The sequence below is a fragment of the Lissotriton helveticus genome, chromosome 9, assembly GCF_964261635.1.
Source record: "Lissotriton helveticus chromosome 9, aLisHel1.1, whole genome shotgun sequence".
Taxonomy (NCBI): Eukaryota; Metazoa; Chordata; class Amphibia; order Caudata; family Salamandridae; genus Lissotriton; species Lissotriton helveticus.
Genome location: NC_136070.1, coordinates 828,648,800 through 828,671,123, shown reverse-complemented (window position 1 = coordinate 828,671,123; position 22,324 = coordinate 828,648,800). Strand labels below are relative to the sequence as shown.

The 22,324-nt window shown below is 45.6% G+C and overlaps 1 protein-coding gene across 1 annotated transcript in view; it reads left to right on the top strand.

Annotated features, from left to right (window-relative positions):
* SLC1A5 (solute carrier family 1 member 5) overlaps nucleotides 1-22,324 on the top strand; it is a 53,514-nt gene that overhangs the window by 8,106 nt on the left and 23,084 nt on the right. Inside the window, exons 3-5 of the mRNA XM_078660998.1 lie at nucleotides 775-861; nucleotides 1,596-1,762; nucleotides 6,931-7,164. Coding sequence (XP_078517124.1) covers nucleotides 775-861; nucleotides 1,596-1,762; nucleotides 6,931-7,164 — 488 coding nt within the window. The remainder of the gene's footprint in view (nucleotides 1-774; nucleotides 862-1,595; nucleotides 1,763-6,930; nucleotides 7,165-22,324) is intronic.

Here is a 22,324-nt window from a genome sequence, read left to right as displayed (position 1 = left end):
TAAGTACTTTTGACAAATTTTGAGTATTCGGGCCAAAAAGTTTTATATTAACAAATGAAATTGATTTTCCTATGACCTGAATACCGAACTGTTTGGCCAAATCTCTCCCTGGGTCTGTGTTGCATCCTAGATTACTACTGTGGTGTATCTTCTAACCTTTCCCTTGGGTTCTTTCACTTCTCCCCCCTTTTTTCCTTTCTAGTGTTTGATGGAATTTGAGCTTGCTCATTTTTTGTAAAATGCTTTTAATCATGTAATGTAATGTCTTATTTGTAAATGTAAAAGTTTGTTACATGGTTGTATTGTGGTTTGTGGTCTGAAAAACGTCTGAAATGTTCATGACAATGATAACATGAACTGTTTTTTTTTTAAAAAGGTACAAAATATTAGAAATAAAACATCTATTAATTTTTTCAATCACTATGAGTGTCACGTGTGATTGCTAGTAGTAAAGCGATGAATATTTATCAGTATTGGCAGTTGTTTCGTTGTATTGATTATAGATTGGTCCAGCCTTACTGATTAAGGGCCAGAACCCTTTATTGATTAGCATTGACCTCATTTGTGGGCATTAATTCTCCAAATTTGCTTTGGCTGATGGGAATGGTTTCCTGGCAGCAGTATTCGCAAAGACTTGAAGAGATGGGCAGATTCACCGCTATAGAAGTTGAACAATGCTTGCTCTTGTTATTGAAGTTAAATATCTGAGTGTTAGCATAATTGTGTTGTTTATCACAAAAGTACGTTAATGTCCATTTTGCCATTTCTCTTCAGTATAGCACCAGTTACAAATTGGTCACCATAAAGAAGAATATAACGGACGAGCTAGGAGGCATCAACGAGACCATTACTGTTGAAAAGGTATGTTTGCACCCCTGTTTGTCCAGATGTATTTGGAAGGAGTTTTCCTTCATGTAAAGCCCAAGATAACCAATGTTGATTGTTTGTTTTGACCTCGTTCAGTTTTGTTGTCCTGCTCCTCCCTGCATGCCTTCTGTCCCTCCACCCTCCAACGATTTGTGTTGCAATGATGCATAGTTTCTCAGTGCAGGCTATGGTTGGCTCAGGTAATTACTATAATGTGCCACATGCTTCTAAGACCAAGCAAAGATGCAAAGAAAATGTACCTTCCTGCTGGCTGGACAACCTCGCAAACCATCACAAATAGAAAATAAACATTGTTTGCTACAAAAGAAAGGTTCAGCCAGCTATCGCTTCACATTTATTCTTGAATGACGGCTAAGATATAAACCTCTTGTGCCAATATCTTGGATCGGAGTCCCTCCATTGCGAGAAAGCAGAAACGTCCTTAGATGCGGGTATCTTGGGCTCCGGCAGTAACCCTCACCCATGATTGGACTTGTGCTATTTTGCAAGTTGTAAACTTTTTAAATGTGCCCGTAGTATTTTTTTTCTCTCCATCTTATTACATTTAATTATGTTTTTGGCTGTTTTGGTTTAATGTGATGCATGTGGATATACACTTTTTGTAAAGATAGTTTTCCAGGCATATTTAATGGGGCATATGTGATCAGAGAATAATGTTTCATCCTTTTCTACCGTGTAACTCTTTCTGGTCCTACCTGTTTCCCCAGGTTCCATTTGGAATGGATGTCGATGGCATGAACATCTTGGGGCTTGTCGTGTTTGCCATTGTGTTTGGCATTGCTCTTCGAAAACTTGGGGAAGAGGGTGAAATCTTGATCAAGTTTTTCAACTCCTTTAACGAAGCAACTATGGTTCTGGTCTCCTGGATTATGTGGTACGTGTGCTACAGGCAAATGGTTACATGTTTTTTATACACATATTTATGCATGCGTTAATACTCAGCAGGCAAATCTGAGCCCATGGAGCATGCTGTATATTTTGTGTTTGAGTTAGTCTGCTTTCTTACTCCGGTATTTCTCGTTTGCTTCTGTCTTAGTAGACAAGGCCTCTTGATGCACGACCCTTACCCGAGAGCGTTGCATTTTAGTCATGCAGAGCAGAAATTTGCCATGCAACATGTGGAGAGACTCCTTAATTTTGAGCTATGTCCCTCTGAGTGGAGGAAAGGGGCCATGTTTACTTGATTACAATTGTGAGAAACTTCTGTCTGAACAATGATTTTTGAAATCTCTTTTGGTAGGATGTACTACCTGCTAAAAACTAGCTAGTGCACAACCCAATCAACAACTTTGATTAGTGTTTGGGCTTTTTTCCCACTAGCATTTAAAAGTTATTTCGCTCATCCTAGTATTAAAATTATAAAAGGAGGCGTGCCGTTTATCACCCCTCGAAAAATACTGTGCTGCACAAAAGGATACCAAAAGAGGGTACCTGATGTTTTCAGGTACTCGGCTACTCCTATCTTGGACCGTTCGTTCTGTACATCTGTACCAGGCAATGCAAGAGGCACAGGACGGCCAGGCTGGTGTCCTGATCCCTCCGTGATGCTAGGCTTTTCGTTTATTAACCATATATATTCTGTTTGTTTAATATTATTGTCAGGGGCTCAACTTGAAAAGGAGGGTAGGAATTGAGGGGGAGCAAGGATTTGCGTATACTATTTTTTTATTTTTTTATTTTTTATTTAATTTGTATAGCGCGTTATAACCACCGGGGTCTCTATATATATACTATCTGAAATTACTTAAAAAAAATAACTGGTGAAATTAGAGAACGGATCTAATCCAATGGTAAACCAACAGTAATAGGCTATGTTCACTTAATTCAGCCCTTCTGATCTGGGTTTATTTACGGACTATATATACTTTGTATTATCTGCATTAACAGTACACCATCTATGTTTTGTATGGCGCATTGGTGCTTTCTTTTACTTGATGCCCTTCTCGCACAGTTCTACAGTTTCGATGGATGGGTTGTGTGTTACTATGCGGCTAGTAGAGATTAGTTTGTTATCTTTTTGGATTGCTAATGGTATGTGCTACATAATGTGTATTTGCTAATACCTGTGATGAATGGCATGAATCCAGTTCCGTACATAAGGACATATTGGAAACGACTGAAAGTTTAGATTTTTCTGCCCTCTCGATCGAAATGGAGGCAACCCTGGTGAAATAGTCTGCCCCACTTCGATACGCCCAAATTACGGGTTTTCCTTCTTTGACGTAGACATGGTAGTATCCTGGGCCTTGTGATTGGATGCTGTCATCAGTGACGTTTTGATGATTGGCTACTAACGTACTCATCTGCTCCGTCTGTCTGTTTCCTCGCACAAAACGACCTCCTTCTTGAAGACTTGCATATAAACCAAAAAAAACCTGGTCCGGCCAAAAGGCAAGTTTCTGCTGCCCAAAATAGAATGCCCTTCTACTCCTTTGAACAACAATTCTGGAGATGTAAAGGTCATCTGTAACAAGAAAGTGCAACAGAACTGTTAAACATAGTCATTGACTTTTCCAAAGGAAAACACCATATGCAGAGAGGGCTTCTACTCTGTGAAAGACAAGTAAATATGTTAGTGCAAGAGGGGCAGTGGGAAGGAAAGAGGTGAGATTCCAAAGTTAAATTTTAGATTACACTCTCCAACTGGCCTCTGCTAAATTGAGGTCCATAGCCACATTTTCTAAACAAGCATTAGAAATGCAATCGGGCTCGGATTTATTTGAGTTTGAGCTAATGGCATTGTAAATGGTAATGTATTTTGCTAAGTGTTATGGAGCATGTTAATGTGGTGGTGGTGGTAGTGGTAGTACTGGTGGTGGTGGTACTGGTAGTACTGGCGGTGGTGGTAGTACTGTTGGTGGTGGTAGTGGTAGTACTGGTGGATGTAGTAGTGGTAGTACTGGTGGCTGTAGTAGTGGTAGTACTGGTGGTGGTAGTACTGGTAGTACTGATGGTGGTAGTACTGGTAGTACTGGTGGTGGTGGTGGTACTGGTAGTGGTAGTAAAACACTTGGAAAAGGCTTCAGATTCTGTTCGGGCACTGTGGAAATTCACGCAAAATATTGGAATATGTGACAGACAAATGTCACTTCTCAGATAGTGAGATGTGAGTTTGCATAAAAATCATCCAACACTTCAAATGCATTTTCTTTGCACACGCGAATGCTTCTTTGCGGAATAGCCTAGTAGTGCTTTTAAATCACCACAGTACACTACTGGACTCTTATTACAAGTAACTGAGTAAACAGTTAGAAGTGATACATTTCATATATACTTGTGTGATTAAAAGGGCCGGCCACCTTGCTTTGGCTCTCCAATGTTCACAGTGGCTCCAAAAGACCCGGACTTTGTCATCAGGCGCCCTCAATACTCGTAAAGTGCCATAACAGAACTGGAGGAGTTCGATTACACGCATGGGTCCTGTGGGTTAAAGCTTAGAGCCAACTCACAATCACTAAGGAAATCATAGTCCAATCTAAGCAGATGATGTTTATTTAGCCGCAGCCCACCTGTAATGCCAGGGACCAAGTAAAACATAGTGTCATGTACAATAAACAACATTCGATTGGAATTCATAACTACACCAGGTGAGAGTGTAAATTTAAAGCTACATAACTTGCCTTGCTTTAAATTATGCTGAGGTGCATATCAGGGTAAGCATTGCACCGCTTTGCATAAAACAAGTGATACACTGCCGTACTAGAACATAAGCAACATGTTCCTTCCAACGGGATAAAAAGCAATTTTCCGACTCAAGTCCTTTTCCCTTGTCGTTCACACTGCTCTGACTTGGGGGTTTGCTCTTGTGTGGGTGGTGGTAAATTCAGGGGACGGGGTTGAGTGCTGGCTGGGTCCTGATACTCCCGTTATTTTCCTCTCCATCAGCATATATGTGACCTTTGTGCTTCACTGAGCAATGCAAATAGTTACCCTGAAGGCCTGTTTACACCTGGAAATTAGCTCGTCATGGTAGGTGGACTGCACAGGACGTTTGAATTTTTAACTAGTTGGTAACGGCAACTGGCTACTTGAAGCATCCCCTAATTTTCTTCCAACTAAACAGCTTCATGTTTTGTTGCTTTTAGTGGCAACCACGAGAGCTGCCGTTCTTTAATGTTCACCAGTATTGTGCGATTCATTTGCTGTGCACCAGCTCCGGTGACCGATCCTTCTACCAATATGCACACCTAGCCTTCAATTACATAAAAACAAAAAAGAACAGCATCATTTCCATCCTAGGAACAGGTCTCCGACTCTTAAGACATAACCAGGAGCTCTTCCCAACCTCTGGTAGAGGTGATGGAGCACACGCTGTTCCCTCGAAGTATGCATCGGAGTCTGTTTATCAGAGCGTACTAACTCATGCCATTCACATAGACACTATAAGGTTTTCAAGCTGGTTCAGAAGAGGAGACGACTGGCCTCGTATCGTGTTGTTGCATGAGTGGATCATTCCAGATACATTCTCCTTTATTTCCTTTTTATTAATAACATATTACGCGGCTGAGACATGAAAATCCACACACTGACTGGTTTGACTTTGAAACCGTAGACGAAAAAGGCTGCCCTTTTTGAAAGGCCTTTCGTGTGCTGCGCCGGAAATCCTGCATTGATGCACAAACACAAGTGTATACAGAGAACAAGAAACCACAGACAAAAATAGTGCAGCGCAGCGTGCGAGGAAAGCAAGGAAATGCCGGCCTTTGGAAATGAGAGTATTCAGGAAACACAAGAACTACAGTGTGGACGAGCACGTATGAGTCATCTTCTGTGAGCCTCGCCTGCTGCCTCGCCTCTCGTCATTTTACATTGAACGCGCTCACCGCTCAGACCATCTGGATTGCATTACACGGGCACTCTGACAGCTCCTAATTAAAATTAATGGTCTGCCGTGCGCGTAACCACACAGAATATGCCAAAAATGGCCACCTAACATTACATATACCCTATGGCATTAAGACTACTAAAAACACAGCACCGCGACGACCAATCACTATTAAGATAATAAAATAGTGCACTGAAAATGCACGAGCAAAGAAAAATTTATCCAGCATGAACGAAAAAGCCGCTACAATACGGCTCGCAGCTCCTCCCCACTTCTGACGAAGTGGTGACGTCGCCGAGCCCGTAAAAAACATAAAACGAATGTTCCCAAAATATATGAAGGAGTACCTACTTCTCCATGAGAGGGTAATGCAAGCAGAATTTGCCAGTCAAATGACCACCTTGGAAATTGACCGGGTCAAGTATAGCTCACTGCATTAGTTCTACAGTTGTACTATCGCTGTAAACCTTCTCGATGAGGTTGCTTGAGTCTCCAGTTGATGCTGCCGTTGGTAGGGATGGTTTTTAAGCAGTGGCGTAGCAGTGCCGTTTGCCGTCTGTGGTGGTCCTAGCCTTTGCCACCCTGCAGTGGTTGTTCGAGCAGAGCGGGGGTGCTGGTGAACAAATCCTTAGTTTGCTGACCCCTCCCCCCCCCTCCCCGGTCCGCCACTGTTTATAAACGATGGGAGCGCAACCAAAAAGTTGAGTTCTGTTTCAAATCACTGTTTTGCCTAGTGGAACGGATGACCCTGGCTGCTGTGTCCTGTCCATGTTGGTGTTAAACTGCTACATGTGAAAACGCTTCTTTTTTCTGATTGGCCTAGAAGCAGTTTTTTTTTAAAGGCCTGGGAGTCATTAAGTAAACATTAGCAGATGGTGACGTAGAAAGAATGCAAGGAATGTGAAGAAATGCTCGGCACAGGCTGATCACAGCTGGTGGACAGATGCACCCTGCCATTGCTGTCAGAGTTCTTCTCTTCTATTTGGCTGGTTATGCACGCTTCTCTTGTTAGAATTTCTACTCTGCCTTTTAAGTCAGTAGGTGTAACTGCGTAGGACTTTGCCTTGACTAAAGAAGTTGTCCCTTTTTCCAACGTTGACCTCTGGGCTTAACTCAATGTTTACATGGAGGCCTCCTCTCAGTTTATCCATAGGCTTAGAGGTGTTCGGTTTATTCTATCTGAGTGGTTATTTTGTTTGTGCTTGTGTTGCCTGCAGGTATGCCCCAGTGGGTATCATGTTCCTGGTTGCTGGGAAAATCGTGGAGATGGAAGATGTCGCAGCTCTCTTCTCCAGCCTTGGCAAATACATCTGCTGTTGCATCGTGGGTCATGCCATCCACGGCTTTCTCGTCCTTCCACTCATTTACTTCATCTTCACCCGAAGGAACCCATACCGCTTCCTGTGGGGCATCTTCACTGCTCTGGCCACTGCATTTGGCACCTCCTCCAGGTAAGCACCCGGGAAGTGTGTTGTTGAGTAGCAAACAGCAAATAATGCAGAGCAGGTTCGGTGTGAGCTATGTCAGCAGTCTGAAGGGGACAGGGGAGCAACTAGAACCGACCTTGGTGGTAGGGGGAGGTTCTACTATGAAACTGTGTTGGCGGGGCTACCATTTCACACACTGGAGGCCGAGACAGTATTAGAATACACGTTTGGAACTCAATTGGTCTGGGTTTAATGCACTAACATATGAAAAGCTTCAGAAAGGACGCGGAGAAACCCAATATATCCATGGAGGCTTGGGCAGAATTAACAATATCAAGTAAAGTTGCCTACAAGGGATTTTGTTTGAACGAAAAACTCTTATTCTGACAATTACACAGATTCAATACCAATGAATTCTGTGAACCTCTATGTATTTATCATAGATTAAAGCATTAACGCACAAGAAATTAATTCAAGAAGCAACAAAAATACAGAAAGCAAACACGGGGATATCTTTTGAAAAGTATAATATCTTTTGTAATTTTCAAGATTTAAAGGGTACATTCAACTCTACGGTTGATATAAAAAGCATACAGATGAAAAAGGGTACATCTTATTTCCACCTCAATTTCATGAGTGAAATTCCTCTCCCAATAAAATAAAAAAGTGACCAATTTTTCACTACAAAATACAGTCGCTAATTGTACATTTATCAATTCAATTCAAATAATCTTTATTCCGATCATAAAAGATCATAAAAGATATACAAATAATTTTTGTCATTAAAACTTATAAAGGTATACTATAAAAGGCTCATAGTTAAAATCCAATTAATAAAAAGTGCATTGTGGTATAGAAAAAGGAAGAAAGGGAGGTGTTTCATGTAGCTTTAGTGTCCCTGATAATTAATGCACGTGATCTCCACATTGCCGTCAAGAATTTTGCCATTATGAACACAGTTGGAGCCGCTAAGTCTGTCTTGAGGACTCTTTAGGCCGGAGCAAAAGTTCGGAAGCCCAAGTTCCTTAAGTGAGGGACCAACCAATAACTCCTAATTCTGCTGTAGGCTCTGCAGAACAGGACCACGTGAAGATCGCTTTCCAGTTTGTAGTTACATGCTGGGCACGCCCCTGAGTCCAGATTACCTTCCCAAGATTTAGTAAGGGACCTCAGGGGAAGAGAACCGTACCTCCATTGCATGTAGATCTTCCGTACAGACACAGGTGTCATACTGTCCAGTACATATTCAGGGCTATAAGAATCTTTTATCTTAATGAATATGTCGGTTAGGGATCCTTCCCGGAGAGAAGTCATAGCTTTCTGGAGCATAGCGCTGTAAAATAAATTTGAAAGTTCTTTTCTAGAGAGCCTTACGGACGCTACTTCCGGGTTGGACCATAATTCGGGTACTCCAAGGTAGATACACATGTCCCTAATGTACTTTATCCACGGGATTTTAGTGGCATTGGTTAATCTAAGGAGTTCCTGCAGTTCATTTCTGTAGTGTACCAGGTCCTCACTGCTCCACAAACGCCTCCAATAGGTCAGAGGTTTGAGGCCCAATTCCTCCGTGATTGGTCGTAGAGCCAAGTCCATTCTTAGGGGGAGAAGTGGAGTGCTCGGGGGGAGAGCAGCCAGTTGTCTTATAAAGTTGTTTTCTGCGACCTGAACCGTGTGTAAAGGTATATGTCCCCATAACTCACCCCCATAAACAATACCCCCTCTTGCTTGGGTTTTATAAATGTGGATGGCGGGTGTCAATGGGCGTAAAGATGATTGTTTGGCAATTCTTGTAAATGGCACCTGCCCTCTGAGCCAGTTTTGTCGTTGCTTTTGTTTTGTGGGGCAGCCAAGTCAAATTCTGATTAAGGGTTATGCCAAGATATTCTATTACTTGGACTCTTTCTAGGGTTGTAAGTCCCAGGCGAGGATTTGGGCAGCTTTTGGGTTTGGGGCTGAGAATCATAAATTTGGTCTTTGTTGGATTTATTTCTAGACCTCTTTCATTACAAAACCCCAAGAACCCGTTCAGGACCCTCTGAAGCCCCATTGGTGTTTTTGACAGCAGCAGGGTGTCATCTGCAAACATAATTGCAGGCACCCTGCTGCCATTCAATTGTGGGGCATCGATGTTAGTGATCCTGTTCAGGTACTCTATCACCCCGTTCACGAATAAGCAAAACAGGGTCGGGGCCAATACACAGCCCTGCCTCACCCCTCTGCGGACTGGGAATCTGTCAGTCAGCCTGCCGCCCTTTCCATATCTGACTCGGGCATAGTTGTTTGAGTGCAGCCTGATTGAGATATGGAGAATGTCTCCCGGGACGCCCAGATCAGCCAGCACCGCCCACAATCTAGCCCGGGGAACTAAATCGAAGGCGGCGCGGAGGTCCACAAATACCGCATATAATGTCCCACCTTCTAAGAGCACCGTCTTCCAATATATAATGCTCAATCTGAGTATTTGGTCTACTGTTGAAACTCCTTTTCTGAATCCCGCCTGGAAAGGGCTTAAAATGTCAGTCTCCTCCATCCAGCTCAACAGCCTGTTAAGAATTAATCTACCAAACAACTTTTGAGACACATCAATGAGGCTGATTGGGCGATAGTTGGCTGGGAGCAGGGGCGACCCCTTTTTAAATATCGGGACCACCTCCGCTCCCAGCCAAGTATCTGGTATTTTCATTCCCCCCAGCACTGCATTGAATAAAATCATGAGGTAGGGTGCCCAAATTCCCGGTTCGTGCTTGAAGAGGTCGCCCGGCAACCCATCCAAGCCCGGTGCCTTCCCAGAGGATAGCCCAGCTATCGCCATCCTAATGTCTTTTATAGTAAAGGGTTCGGCGGTCTGTCCCTGAGGGGTAATAGGCAATACTGCTTCTGACCCCTCATTCTCCAGGGAGTATAGCTGCTCGAAGTGTTTTTGCCAGACATTTGCAGCAATATGAGGTTCAATAGCCGTGGGAAGATCCCCACTTCCGTGGTTAATTATTCTCCAGAATCTACGGGAGTCCCTTGTTGCTAGGGACTCCGATAGATTCTCCCAGTGCTGTATGTCCCACTCTATCTTGGCATTAGCTAGAAGTGTTTTGTAGGCCCTCCTTCTAGAGGAGATCTCTTCCCTCGGACCACCTGCTTTTATGATAGATAGGAGTTCACGTTTTGCAGCTCGGCAAGCACTGTTGAACCAAGTGTCTTTATTCAGACCCTGAGTTCTGGGTGGTCTGGTGCTGGACAAGTCCGCTTCCAGCTTCTTAATTAAGTGTTCATGTACCTGCGCAAGGTCCTCACTGATTTCCTTAGTGGAGTCTAAGTTCCATAGATGGAAGGCCTCCTCTAGGGTAGGGATAATTCCCGCGTATAGGGAGGCTAACTTGTCTTCGCTGGATACAAGATTTTCCCATCTTATCCTCCTCTTGTTATTTTCCAGGAGGTGTCCCACTCTTGTCTCTTGCCCACTTAACACACTTTCCTCCAAACAGGGAATGGCAAAATCTAATAATAATGCATTGTGATCACTGTCCTGTCTCGGCGTTACTCTGAAATCCATCTCCCTTTTCCAAGCGTGCAACTGTACCAGGAAGTAATCTAATCTGGATTGCCTCCCGGCTTTGTTGAACGTACATTTACTCGGGATATCAGACCTAGTGTGGCCGTTACAAGCTCTCAAACCATAGGTGAGATTTAGTGTGTTTATTTGAACGGCCAGCGGTGTCCATGCTCTAGGAGGTGGGGCCTCTGTGGAGGGAACCTGCCAACTTGAATCCTCCTCTAGGGAGGGTCCATCAAGTAGTCCAGGTAACGGTTCAAAATGTGAGTTAAAATCCCCTCCTATTATGTATGGTATATCCTCTGAGATGGTTTCTAGAAGGCGGGACAGTGCCTCAATGGTTTTGGAGGAGGCAGCTATGGGGACTGGCCTAGAGTAAATATTTATTACAAGTAATTTGTAAAGTCCTGGCCATTCGAGTAGAACGGCCAGTATGTCCTCCGATTCCACAGCATATCGGGAAGCTGAGCAACCTAGGTCAGAAGTCACCCAGGTTGCCAGCCCTCCCGATGGTCGGCCTCTTCCTCCCCAGCTAGCTGGTATCGAGAATGTCTGGAAGCCCCTGTACGTGGTCTCCTCCCTTGCCCAGGTCTCTTGAAAGAGACAGATACTTTGTGAATTTATTAGTTCAGCCCATGAGTCTGAGTCTATTTTGTTGGCCATGCCTGCCAGATTCCATGAAAGCAGTTTGATTATTTGAGGGACGTGGTGCCCAATCTGCATCGTGGTTTGATTAGGCATTTCATTATCATTGACAACATGTGCGGTTGGTGTGGGTAACTCCCCCTTTCCATCATTAACACTTACTTCTCCACATCCTTCCTCCACATTCACGATATCATCGTCAATGTTCATGTGATCTAACCTCATTCCAGCATTTGGATCCGGTTCATTACAATCCCCATGTTGATTCATGCTATTTCTCCCCCCCCCAGTATTCATATGATCAAGGGTTTGTCAACATCCCCAACCTGGATCTTGCCATCCAACCGAAAGGTTATAGTTCGGGCCAATAAGATGGTTTTGGCGCTGTGACAGTGAAACAGGTGGGGAAATCCTTTGCCATGGGGGGTTAGAAGGACAATTTTGCTCATTGAGCAGACCAGTCAAAACACTAATAGGACGTGGATAAAAGAAGGTAAGATCAACAATGTTGATTCCTCCATTGTTTATGCCCCAGCCCAATCTTGTTATCCATCCAGCCACCCTTGAGTCTTGAAAGTTAACCACAATGCAGTCCCCCCCCAGACTTTTGGAAGTACAGCCTATCCATTCTATTCTCCTCACCCCCAATATTAGTCCATCAACTTCCCCAGGTAGAGGCCGGTTCACCCTTAGCCAGTGCATAACCTTATTTTTGAGCATCTGGAAGGTTTCTCTCTGTCCCATTAAGAGTGGTGGGACATTTGTAAGGACAGCTACATAGGGAAAGGAATCAGGGGTAAGGTTCATTGGGGGTTTCTTTTGAGGTGGCTTTATCAAGGATGGTAAGGGCGGTTTAAAAGCTATAGGAGCAGGGCGGGGTGCAGGTTTACTTACTAGGGGCTGATTACTGGTTGAAGGGACGATAGGTGGAACAGTACCTGTACCAGAGAACGCATTACCCCCTGCTCCCTCAGCGAGCAAGGGATTTAGACTAGGTGGCATAGGTTGCGCCGCCATCTGGGATGTAGTTACAATATTAGGGCAGTTATTGGCAGAGCCCGGTGGAACTGAGTCAAGAGGCTTGGGTGGTCTCTTCCCAACCGCACTGCCCGACTTAGGTATCACTGGGGAGTTAATTTGTGACCTTCGTCCCTTATCCTGCGTTATACAATGGGTGTTGTTCTGGGGCTTACTGCTTTCAACTAGCCTTGCTTGGGTTTTTATAAGTGCCTTTGTTGAAAAAAAGTTATCTAGAGTTACCTGCTCAAAGTGGTCTAGCCGATCGGATAGCTTACTAATTCGTTCCTCTATTGGGAGCAGAATTGACCGTAGCAGCCTTTCTAGGTCAGGTAACAGGTTACTAGGAAGTGGCAGTGTAGCAGCCAGTGGCAAGCCAGTGTCAGAAGAAGTAATAATACTGGAATCTAAACTATCCAGTAAAACAACATCTCCCTCTTGTATACTTTCTCCACTATGGCTTACTTCAGTGTCAACCTTACTAGGGCACGTATTTCTGCTTACTTTCCTAAGTTTGTGTGGGGGTTTCGCTAGATAGCATTTTTTAGGTGCAATACTCCTTTTTAGGTCTCGCCTGTCGATGCGCATGCGCATCGAGCTTGCGAGACTATGGGGGCTTATCCACTCTTTATCCAACTTGCAAGGAATCGTGGCGATTCCTTGCAGTGCACGAGAAATTGAAGCTCAATGCGCATGCGCAATGAGCTTCAAAGCGCGTGCACAAGCCCCCAGCCGCCTGCATTGCCTGCTCTCTCTGTCACAGCCTCCCCCAGCTCCGCCTCCTCACTTTTTGATTGCACGGCCGTTAGGCCGTGCCTCCCCTACTCTACTCCCCCCTCCTTCTCCACTCCCCCTCACGAGTGTCACGACGCACCTCCGGATCCGCCCCCTCCCCATTTTCTCTGCCTGCCATGTCGCGTCGCATTTCTCCTCCCCCCTCCCCCCAGCCGCCTGCCTTGCCTACTCTCCCGCCCCCTCACTTCTTGATTGCACGGCCGCTAGGCCGTGCCTCCCCTACTCTCCTCCTCCTACTCTCCTCCCCCCTCCCCTTATCTGGCCTTCCCTCCGTCTGTTCCCTCTCCCCGCTCCGCCCCCTCCCCTGCCCGCAGTCTGTTCGAGACAAGACGAGAATTGAATTCCCTCTCAATAGGTTATCTCCGGATTTGGGTGCAGGGATACTGGCTGTCATTGGAGGTTCTGGCTCTCTGGTACCCCTGCATCTAAATCAGGGGGGGGGGGGGGGGTAAAAATGAGGGGTTCAGTTGTACAGTCCTCAGTCACCGGCTCTCCACGTTCCCGGGAGGTGTTCCAGTTGCCAACTTCCTGTGACCTTGAGAGAATGTCCTCCGTGTACACTCTTTCCCCTAGATGTTTTAACCTGAATTCCTGCGTGTCACGTGAAAACGACCCGACGAGGGGGGCAGTATAACTATAACCACTCCTCCTCGATAAACACTGGGTTTTATAAGCTTCCTCTTCTCGACTCCCTCCAGGACCTTTCGCCAGGAGAGAGCGGACTATATAAACCTCAACATCATAGAGTGTGTTCTGAGATTTTGCAAGGAATGCAAATCTAGACAGCCGCGTCCGCAGTGCGCGCCCCGCTTGGCTGTGGTTTTGGGAAAGGATATGAATGTGACGTAGAGCGGATGTGTGGAGTACAGCCGCGTGCTTGAGGCAGTAAAAGTTTGTTTCGGAAGCAGAGGTGCATGTAAACGACTCTGACACCGAGTTTGGGAAGTACCACAGTTCCTGTTCTTAATAACACTCACCACACGTCACACGCGCACTCATGCCACTTGCTCCAGGCGGATAGACAGCACATACATTCACACCATAATATGACATATTAAATATATCTATTTCTGTATTTAGAATATTTGTGAAGTATAAATTCACGAAAGCCCTCAAGAACATGAGCGTAAGCTGTTTTAGCCCGATATTTTAAGAAACAGAGAAGGGAAATATGGGCTTAATAAAGGTGATTTTATCTCCATATACACGGCATTTGTGTTCATACTATTTTCTCACGTGCGCGCATGCGCAGATTTCTAATAAGTTACCCAGGTAACATAAACCTGCTACTTCCTCCTAGCTGGGATATTCTAAAGTTTCTTGGTTTGCTTTCGTCTATCTAGCTCATTCAGGCCCTACAATCTGGTGACGCAAGACTATAGAGATAAAGTGTTATGGAAACAAACAGCTATTTTGAGTGACCCTGAGAGTCACCTGGTTGAATTTGGTATTTTGGAAACATTAACAATGCTAACGGGCACACCGTATCTTCCCATTACAGACATTCCTCGGGCGCCTATGGAAAACACTCATTTTAACAAGAAGAATTTTTTTGTAATTCTTTAGCATTGGCTACAGGAAACAAAAATGCTAAAGATTTACAAAAAAAACCCATAAACAATTCTAAAAGCACTAACTCTAATGCTGCGAGACCTATTGCATTTCCAATGCTTGTTCTTTTTGAACCTGATTTGTGATGGGGCAGAGAAACCGGAGCACTTGTTTCTGGTGTACATATTATAGGATCTGTATGACTCATACTAGAAGATGTTAATTCTGCTGCAATACCCTGGTTCTCTTCGTTAGTGGTAATATTAGGGCATGTTTCGGCTACGACAGGCAAATTAAAAGATGATAAAGGCGTTACCAATGCAGGGTAGGTTTGTACTGAGCGCTTATCTACAGGATTTTTGAGAAGTTCAATAGATAATCTACGCTCAGCACGCCTCTCTGCAAGCGTTATCTCTTTGTCAATGTCTACGGAGGGGCGGTTAAAATATTTATCTAGAGGTCCAATGACTGCAGGCCCGGGCTCGACCGGTTGGGTCGTCGGAATAGTACTGCTTGGAGAAACAGACATACTTGTGGACACCAACCCTTTTGCAAATCTTATAGTTTGGGACTTATCTGTCACAGTCCTTTCCTTAATACAGTATATTCCGTTAGGGTCGGTGTCAGAGGGCTGGCCCAGCCCGGCCTCCCTCGGCCTCGGACGGCCGCAGACGGTCCCGCCCTTGTCCCGGGCTTCTCCCGGCGCGCTCCCGCGCAGCGGTACCACTGGTCACCTTTAAACAAAGAACAATCGACTGATAGGCGGATAGGCGGGTGGGTGTGGCCAGCGGGGAGAGCAGCCCAGGTGTGGTAGATCGGGCGCACAGGGACTCCTGGACACTGGAGTCCCTGCCTGTATGCTCGCAGCCCCGCCGACGCTGTCACCTGCCCCGCGTTCCTCCTAGAAATGCTCCCACACGGCCAGCAGCTTCGGCAATTAAAAGCGCTGCGGGACCCGCGAAGCGGGTCCGGCGAGGCGCTGAGATATTCCTTGGATGCAGGGAGTCACTGGATAGTAGCAAAGAACCAAGGACCAGATAAGGGGTATCAGCACAACACCAAATGGTCCCGGTGGGCTGGAGAAAAAGTCTGTATTTCACTCCGTTGGCGGGGGGCGTGGCCAGCGGGGAGAGCAGCCCAGGTGTGGTAGATAAGGCGCGCAGGGACTCCTGGACACTGGAGTCCCTGCCTGTATGCTCGCAGCCCCGCCGACGCTGTCACCTGCCCCGCGTTCCTCCTAGAAATGCTCCCACACGGCCAGCAGCTTCAGCAATTAAAAGCGCTGCGGGACCCGCGAAGCGGGTCCGGCGAGGCGCTGAGATATTCCTTGGATGCAGGGAGTCACTGGATAGTAGCAAAGAACCAAGGACCAGGTAAGGGGTATCAGCACAACACCAAATGGTCCCGGTGGGCTGGAGAAAAAGTCTGTATTTCACTCCGTTGGCGGGGGCGTGGCCAGCGGGGAGAGCAGCCCAGGTGTGGTAGATCGGGCGCGCAGGGACTCCTGGACACTGGAGTCCCTGCCTGTATGCTCGCAGCCCCGCCGACGCTGTCACCTGCCCCGCGTTCCTCCTAGAAATGCTCCCACACGGCCAGCAGCTTCAGCAATTAAAAGCGCTGCGGGACCCGCGAAGCGGGTCCGGCGAGGCGCGGAGATATTTCGTTTCGGTCTTCTATCGTGCGAATCCTTTAGACCATCTTCAGGACGGCACAGTCTGCATTATTACGCACTATAGAAGACCGAAACGTCGACTGTATAATCCAACTCCCTATGTATTAATGTACAATTAGCGACTGTAATTTGTAGTGAAAAATTGCCAAGCTGGACTGAAATCAAGTCCTGCGATCGACACTTAGCCACTAGGCAACTCCTTCCTTAATTGATGTACTAGAACTTACAAATACGCTTCAAACATTCAATTTTACTACTCCCTGTGAACACTCCTGGTCTGTTGATGTTTTAATATTAGGGCACATTCCTCATGCTGTCTGGTGTGTGGATCGGATGTAAAATTATTCTGGCAATGATAACAAAACGAACAGAGCAGTGTGGGCTATTCTGTGGTGGCACTAGTATCAATATAATATTCACAACATATCTGAATGCTTAACTGTTTATGACCTCGCTGCCAAAGAATTGTTGTGTAAACACTATATTTGAGAACAAACTTAACCAGGAGTGCTCTCTATCTATGTAATCTTTCCTATTTATGGAACATTACATACCACAGTCAACTAAACAAAACTCTTTTGATCAACATTCCATCCATGAGTAACATTTATATCAGATACAGTCAAGTATTCCTTTTAATTGTTCTCCTTTTTATTGGTATTCTTTATAATCTTCAGTTAATCAGCCCAGCCAACGCGTTTTGTCCATGCGGACTTCATTAGGGCTGAAAAAGTCTAAAAAAATAATATCTATATATTGTGTATTTTATACATTTGAAAACATACACATACAGATTGACTGACATCTCCACAACAGAACATAAATAACACAAATGTGGCTCTGACACTATACTGACAAAAATATATACGTATTATAACTACACTAGATGGACAAATACATGCATACAATTTATAAATAACACAATAACAACTAGGGGGGACCGAGAGCGCTATAAGGTCAAATATACATGCTCCAAAGGAATACTTATATTATGATTGGTATGCAGTTACTAAGTAAGTGAGAAAAGAAAATCGGTGGTAGGAATATCAAAGGAGTTCTAACCGGTCAAGTTGTTTGTAGGGTGGTTCCTTTTTGGATTTAGAGCCCTCACACAATCAAATGAGTGTCATACTTCATCATGACACTCATGATAATACCGCAGCGACCTACCCCGACTCAGAGGCGTTGGGTGAGGTCGCCGCAGTATTATCGCCAGGACGATCACGTTGCAATTCAGCATGCACCTCTAGACATCCTTTTACTACTATCCACTTTTTCTCTCTCTCTCTCTCTCTCTCTCCCTCGTCAATTGCTTCTCTCGATCTTTTCTCTCTCGTCAATTGCCTCTCTCAATCCTTTCTCTCTTGTCAATTGTTTCTCTCAACCCTCTCTCTTTCTCTCTCTCAATTGCTTCTCTCAATTATTTCTCTCTCCCCTCTCTCTCTCGCGCGCACTCTCTCTCTCTATCTAGCTCTCGCTCTCCAATTGCTTCTCTCAATCCTTTCTCTCTCACTGTCATCTTCCCTCCCATCTTTCTCTTCCTCACTCCCCATCAGGAAGATTAACCTGGGTGAGAGATGTGATACTCCCACAGAATATTAGCTGGTGCTGGTTTCTCACTTCCCACAGAACCTCGGGTTTTACATTATAGGAATGAATAATTACATAGCTCACCTCTGCCAGTGAACTGGCTCACCTCAATCTATGTCTGTGCAGGGGCTCCCCACTGTGTGCAGTGGACCTCACCTGCATACTTGGAAGAGCTCTGCTCTGTCTGCCCAGGTTCGCATTGCTAAATATGCAGGAATTCTGCTCCAGCTCTATGAAATAAATTACCAAATGGTCTCTGCTCTATCTGTGCCTGGGTTCGGCACTATGTATGCAGGGACTTGGTTGCATCTCTACTGGAGCTCAGCTCTACCTGCAGAGATGCGAGTTCAGCTCAAAGATAATGATGAGGTATGTTTGTAGCATAGCTATGGCACCATCCTGCTCTTTCCCTAGCGCTGGCACACAATTAGATACTGAGCGCCACACACACCTTTGCGCAATATTGCAACGTTGTCTGTGTGAGTCTAGCATAGGTTTTCTACTGGAAGGGTGCCCTTCCAGTACAAAAAAATATGATTTGACTGACTTTAAAATGTTTCCTTCTTCGGATTTGTGCTCTACAGTCTAACACACATACAAAGTGGGAAACGTAGGAGAAATTTTAAAATCATTTTTAATGCCACCTTTTATGTGTTGTTTATTGTTTGTAAATATGGTTTTATGATAAAACCATGGGTGATTGCACGGGTACGCCTGTGTACGACCCATGGCATGCCCCCTTGATGCAGAGTAGCCAAAAGCAGAGATTTGCACTGCTTTTTGCGTTACTTTCGAGTAAATTAAATTAAACATTTTGCTCAGGTTTGCGTCACTTTAGTGATGCAAATGGTTGTTATCTGGGTTTAACTGAACGGTAATGAGAATGTGTGAGGCACAATTTTGAAATCAAAAAGATGGGGTAAACTCTTTGGTGGTAGTACACAGCACCACTTTCAAAGATCACTAGCCGCCACTGACGCCTATACAAACTGATGAGATTTGGCCTAGCAGCCTGGGCTGCCAACTTTGGAGCTGGGGTACGAGGTGTGAATCAACATTGTCTGCTCAAAATCCCATTCCTCTTACTATTTACAGAAAAGTCTAGACTGCTGGATGGTCAGTGCATTTAAAAAATAAAAACCTCTTTCTTTCTTATTAAGCACTAATTATTTATTAAGCACTCACATGAGTATTAAGCACTATATAAATGATATTACTAATCAAGACAATTTGGGATTTCTGTTTTGTTTGCTTTTAAGCAGATCCGGATGGCAGAGATTGGCTTTGAAGTGCAGATGCGGTCTCGCATACCAGAGTTCATGGGCAAGCATTGTCTGCCTTTAAAATAAAGGTGTTACAAAAGGGGGTGGTGATGGACGGAGCATCCGAACCAATCAAACACTCACACCCAGTCAAAAGATCTGAGTTTGATCCATCACCGTTCTTTAGCCCACTCTGCCACCCCAGTTCAGACATGGCTATATGCAAATCAGTCTGACTCTGTGTCTCATGGGAACAGTCCAGCCCGAACTGCCAAGCCATGTCTTCCCTGGACCGGAAACAAGCATCCTGGGACCGGTTTCTGGCATTCCAGCCGTCTTCGGCCCGGCTTGCTTGAATCCAGTGGCAAAGTGAGCAAGGGACTCACGTCTGAGCATACCCTGCCACACTTATGGCGGCCAAAGCGGTACAAAAGGGGGTGGTGATGGACGGAGCATCCGAACCAATCAAACACTCACACCCAGTCAAAAGATCTGGGTTTGATCCATCACCGTTCTTTAGCCCACTCTGCCACCCCAGTTCAGACATGGCTATATGCAAATCAGTCTGACCCTGTGCCTCATGGGAACAGTCCAGCCCGAACTGCCAAGCCATGCCTTCCCTGGACCGGAAACAAGCTTCCGAGGACCGGTTTCTGGCATTCCAGCCGTCTTCAGCCCGGCTTGCTTGAATCCAGTGGCAAAGTGAGCAAGGGACTCACGTCTGAGCATACCCTGCCACACGTATGGCGGCCAAAGCGGTACAAAAGTGGGTGGTGATGAACGGAGCATCCGAACCAATCAAACACTCACACCCAGTCAAAAGATCTGGGTTTGATCCATCACCGTTCTTTAGCGCACTCTGACACCCCAGTTCAGACATGGCTATATGCAAATCAGTCTGACCCTGTGCCTCATGGGAACAGTCCAGCCCGAAATGCCAAGCCATGCCTTCCCTGGACCGGAAAGAAGCTTCCGAGGACCGGTTTCTGGCATTCCAGCCGTCTTCAGCCTGGCTTGCTTGAATCCATTGGTGTTTGATTGGTTCAGATGCTCCGTCCATCACCACCCCTTTTTGTACCGCTTTGGCCGCCATAAGTGTGGCAGGGTATGCTCAGACGTGAGTCCCTTGCTCACTTTGCCACTGGATTCAAGCAAGCCGGGCTGAAGACGGCTGTAATGCCAGAAACCGGTCCTCGAAAGCTTGTTTCCAGTCCAGGGAAGGCCTGGCTTGGCAGTTCGAACTCTACTTCCTGTCCGCCTCGTTCCGACAGGGTAATTCCTACCGTTGTGCGGAGGGCGGACAGGTGAGAGCCACACACTGCAGACACTTCCTGTTTCCACTGGAGCGGGTAGCGCTCTAGTGTCTCATCTCAGTGACTATTTAGGCTGAGCCCCAGTCGCAGTGCACTCGCGGTAGGAGATGGTGGCAGCGTCTCGAACCCGCTTTTGCTGTTGCTGATGCTGCTACAGCGCTGTTGGAGATTCCTTATTGCTGATAAGCCTTACAGTAATTTTTAACTGTGTTACAGCCTGTGCACACTTGTGCAACCTTTTAAACATTGTATTTGTGTGTGTGTTGAATGCGAATGCACACCTAAACTTTCTTGCATTTTAAATTAACATTTCTGCACGCTGATTATTATGCGCCAGAAATCACCGCGCTGACTTTCCCTTACCTGATTCAAAAGCAGGGAAGCAGCGTTTTAGCCTATCACAGTCAGGAGATAGCGAGGAGTAGTGGTGGTTCGAACTCTACTTCCTGTCCACCTCGTTCCGACAGGGTAATTCCTACCGTTGTGCGGAGGGCGGACAGGTGAGAGCCACACACTGCAGACACTTCCTGTTTCCACTGGAGCGGGTAGCGCTCTAGTGTCTCATCTCAGTGACTATTTAGCCCTCGCCCCCCTAGAAGCGCGCAGCGATCGCGCGCAGCCGAATAGCCGCCGAAGACCCGCCAAAGAGCTGCCCGTCTGCGCCCGTCCGCGACAGGACGAGGCAGACAGAGGCATGGAGGCCTCAGAGCGCTCCACTATGATTCCTGACTCCGAAGGTACTAACTTCATCACTTATACACCCCAAATCCTCCGTCTGTTACAGCCTAGGGTGAGCTGCGATACTCGGCTACAATATAAACAGCTTGAGGGGAGTTTTTCTTGCCTCCAATGTCGTTTCCAGTCAGACTCGACAAGATACAACATCCATGGCAAAACTACTATTACCACAATCCCCCCAGAACTTAAATGTCTTCTTTTAAATGTGCGTTCTATGCCTAAACATCAACTACAGATTTGGGACCTTATTCACACAGAACAACCTGATCTCTGTTTTTTTACTGAGACCTGGATGAAACCCCACACAACACCTGCTGTGGTGTTGGGTGTTCCCTCAGGTTACAGAATAATGCATATGGATAGGCCCAATAAAACAGGGGGTGGACTAGCGATTATTTGTAAAGATATGTTTAAGGCAACTATTTTAGATAAAATATGTAGTCCAATGATGGAAATCATGATTTTTAAAATCACATTAGGAAGCACATCTTGGAGAGGAGGCCTTTTGTATCGTCCTCCTATTTCCAATCCCGATTTTGCCCTGCTCCTTCTGGAAACGCTGGCCCCCCATATGAGAGCCAAGGAGGACTTTATCCTCCTTGGGGACTTTAATATACACATGGACATTCCAGAATTGCCTGAAACCATTCACCTAACAACCGACTTGTCTCATCTGGGGCTTAAAATAATCAACAGCGGTGCCACACATATAGGCGGCCACGCCCTTGATCTTATATTTTCTAATAGCACCAAAATACGATGTATGCCTGCAAAAAAGATCCTTTGGTCAGATCATTTTCTAGTTGAATTTTATCTAGCTGGATCGATCAAACGACCTCAGAAAACTCCGCTTCCACCTATTCTTCGCCGAGAATGGCATAAAATGTCAGTGACCAATTTGCACAAACACTGGGTGCAACCGAATATCACAGATGCAGACACTGCTGAGTCTGCATTAGAGAAATTCAATAAGTCCCTAAAAACTGCTATCGATACACTTGCTCCCCTCAAACCACACAAACAATTCCCCCGTACCAAACAGGAGAAATGG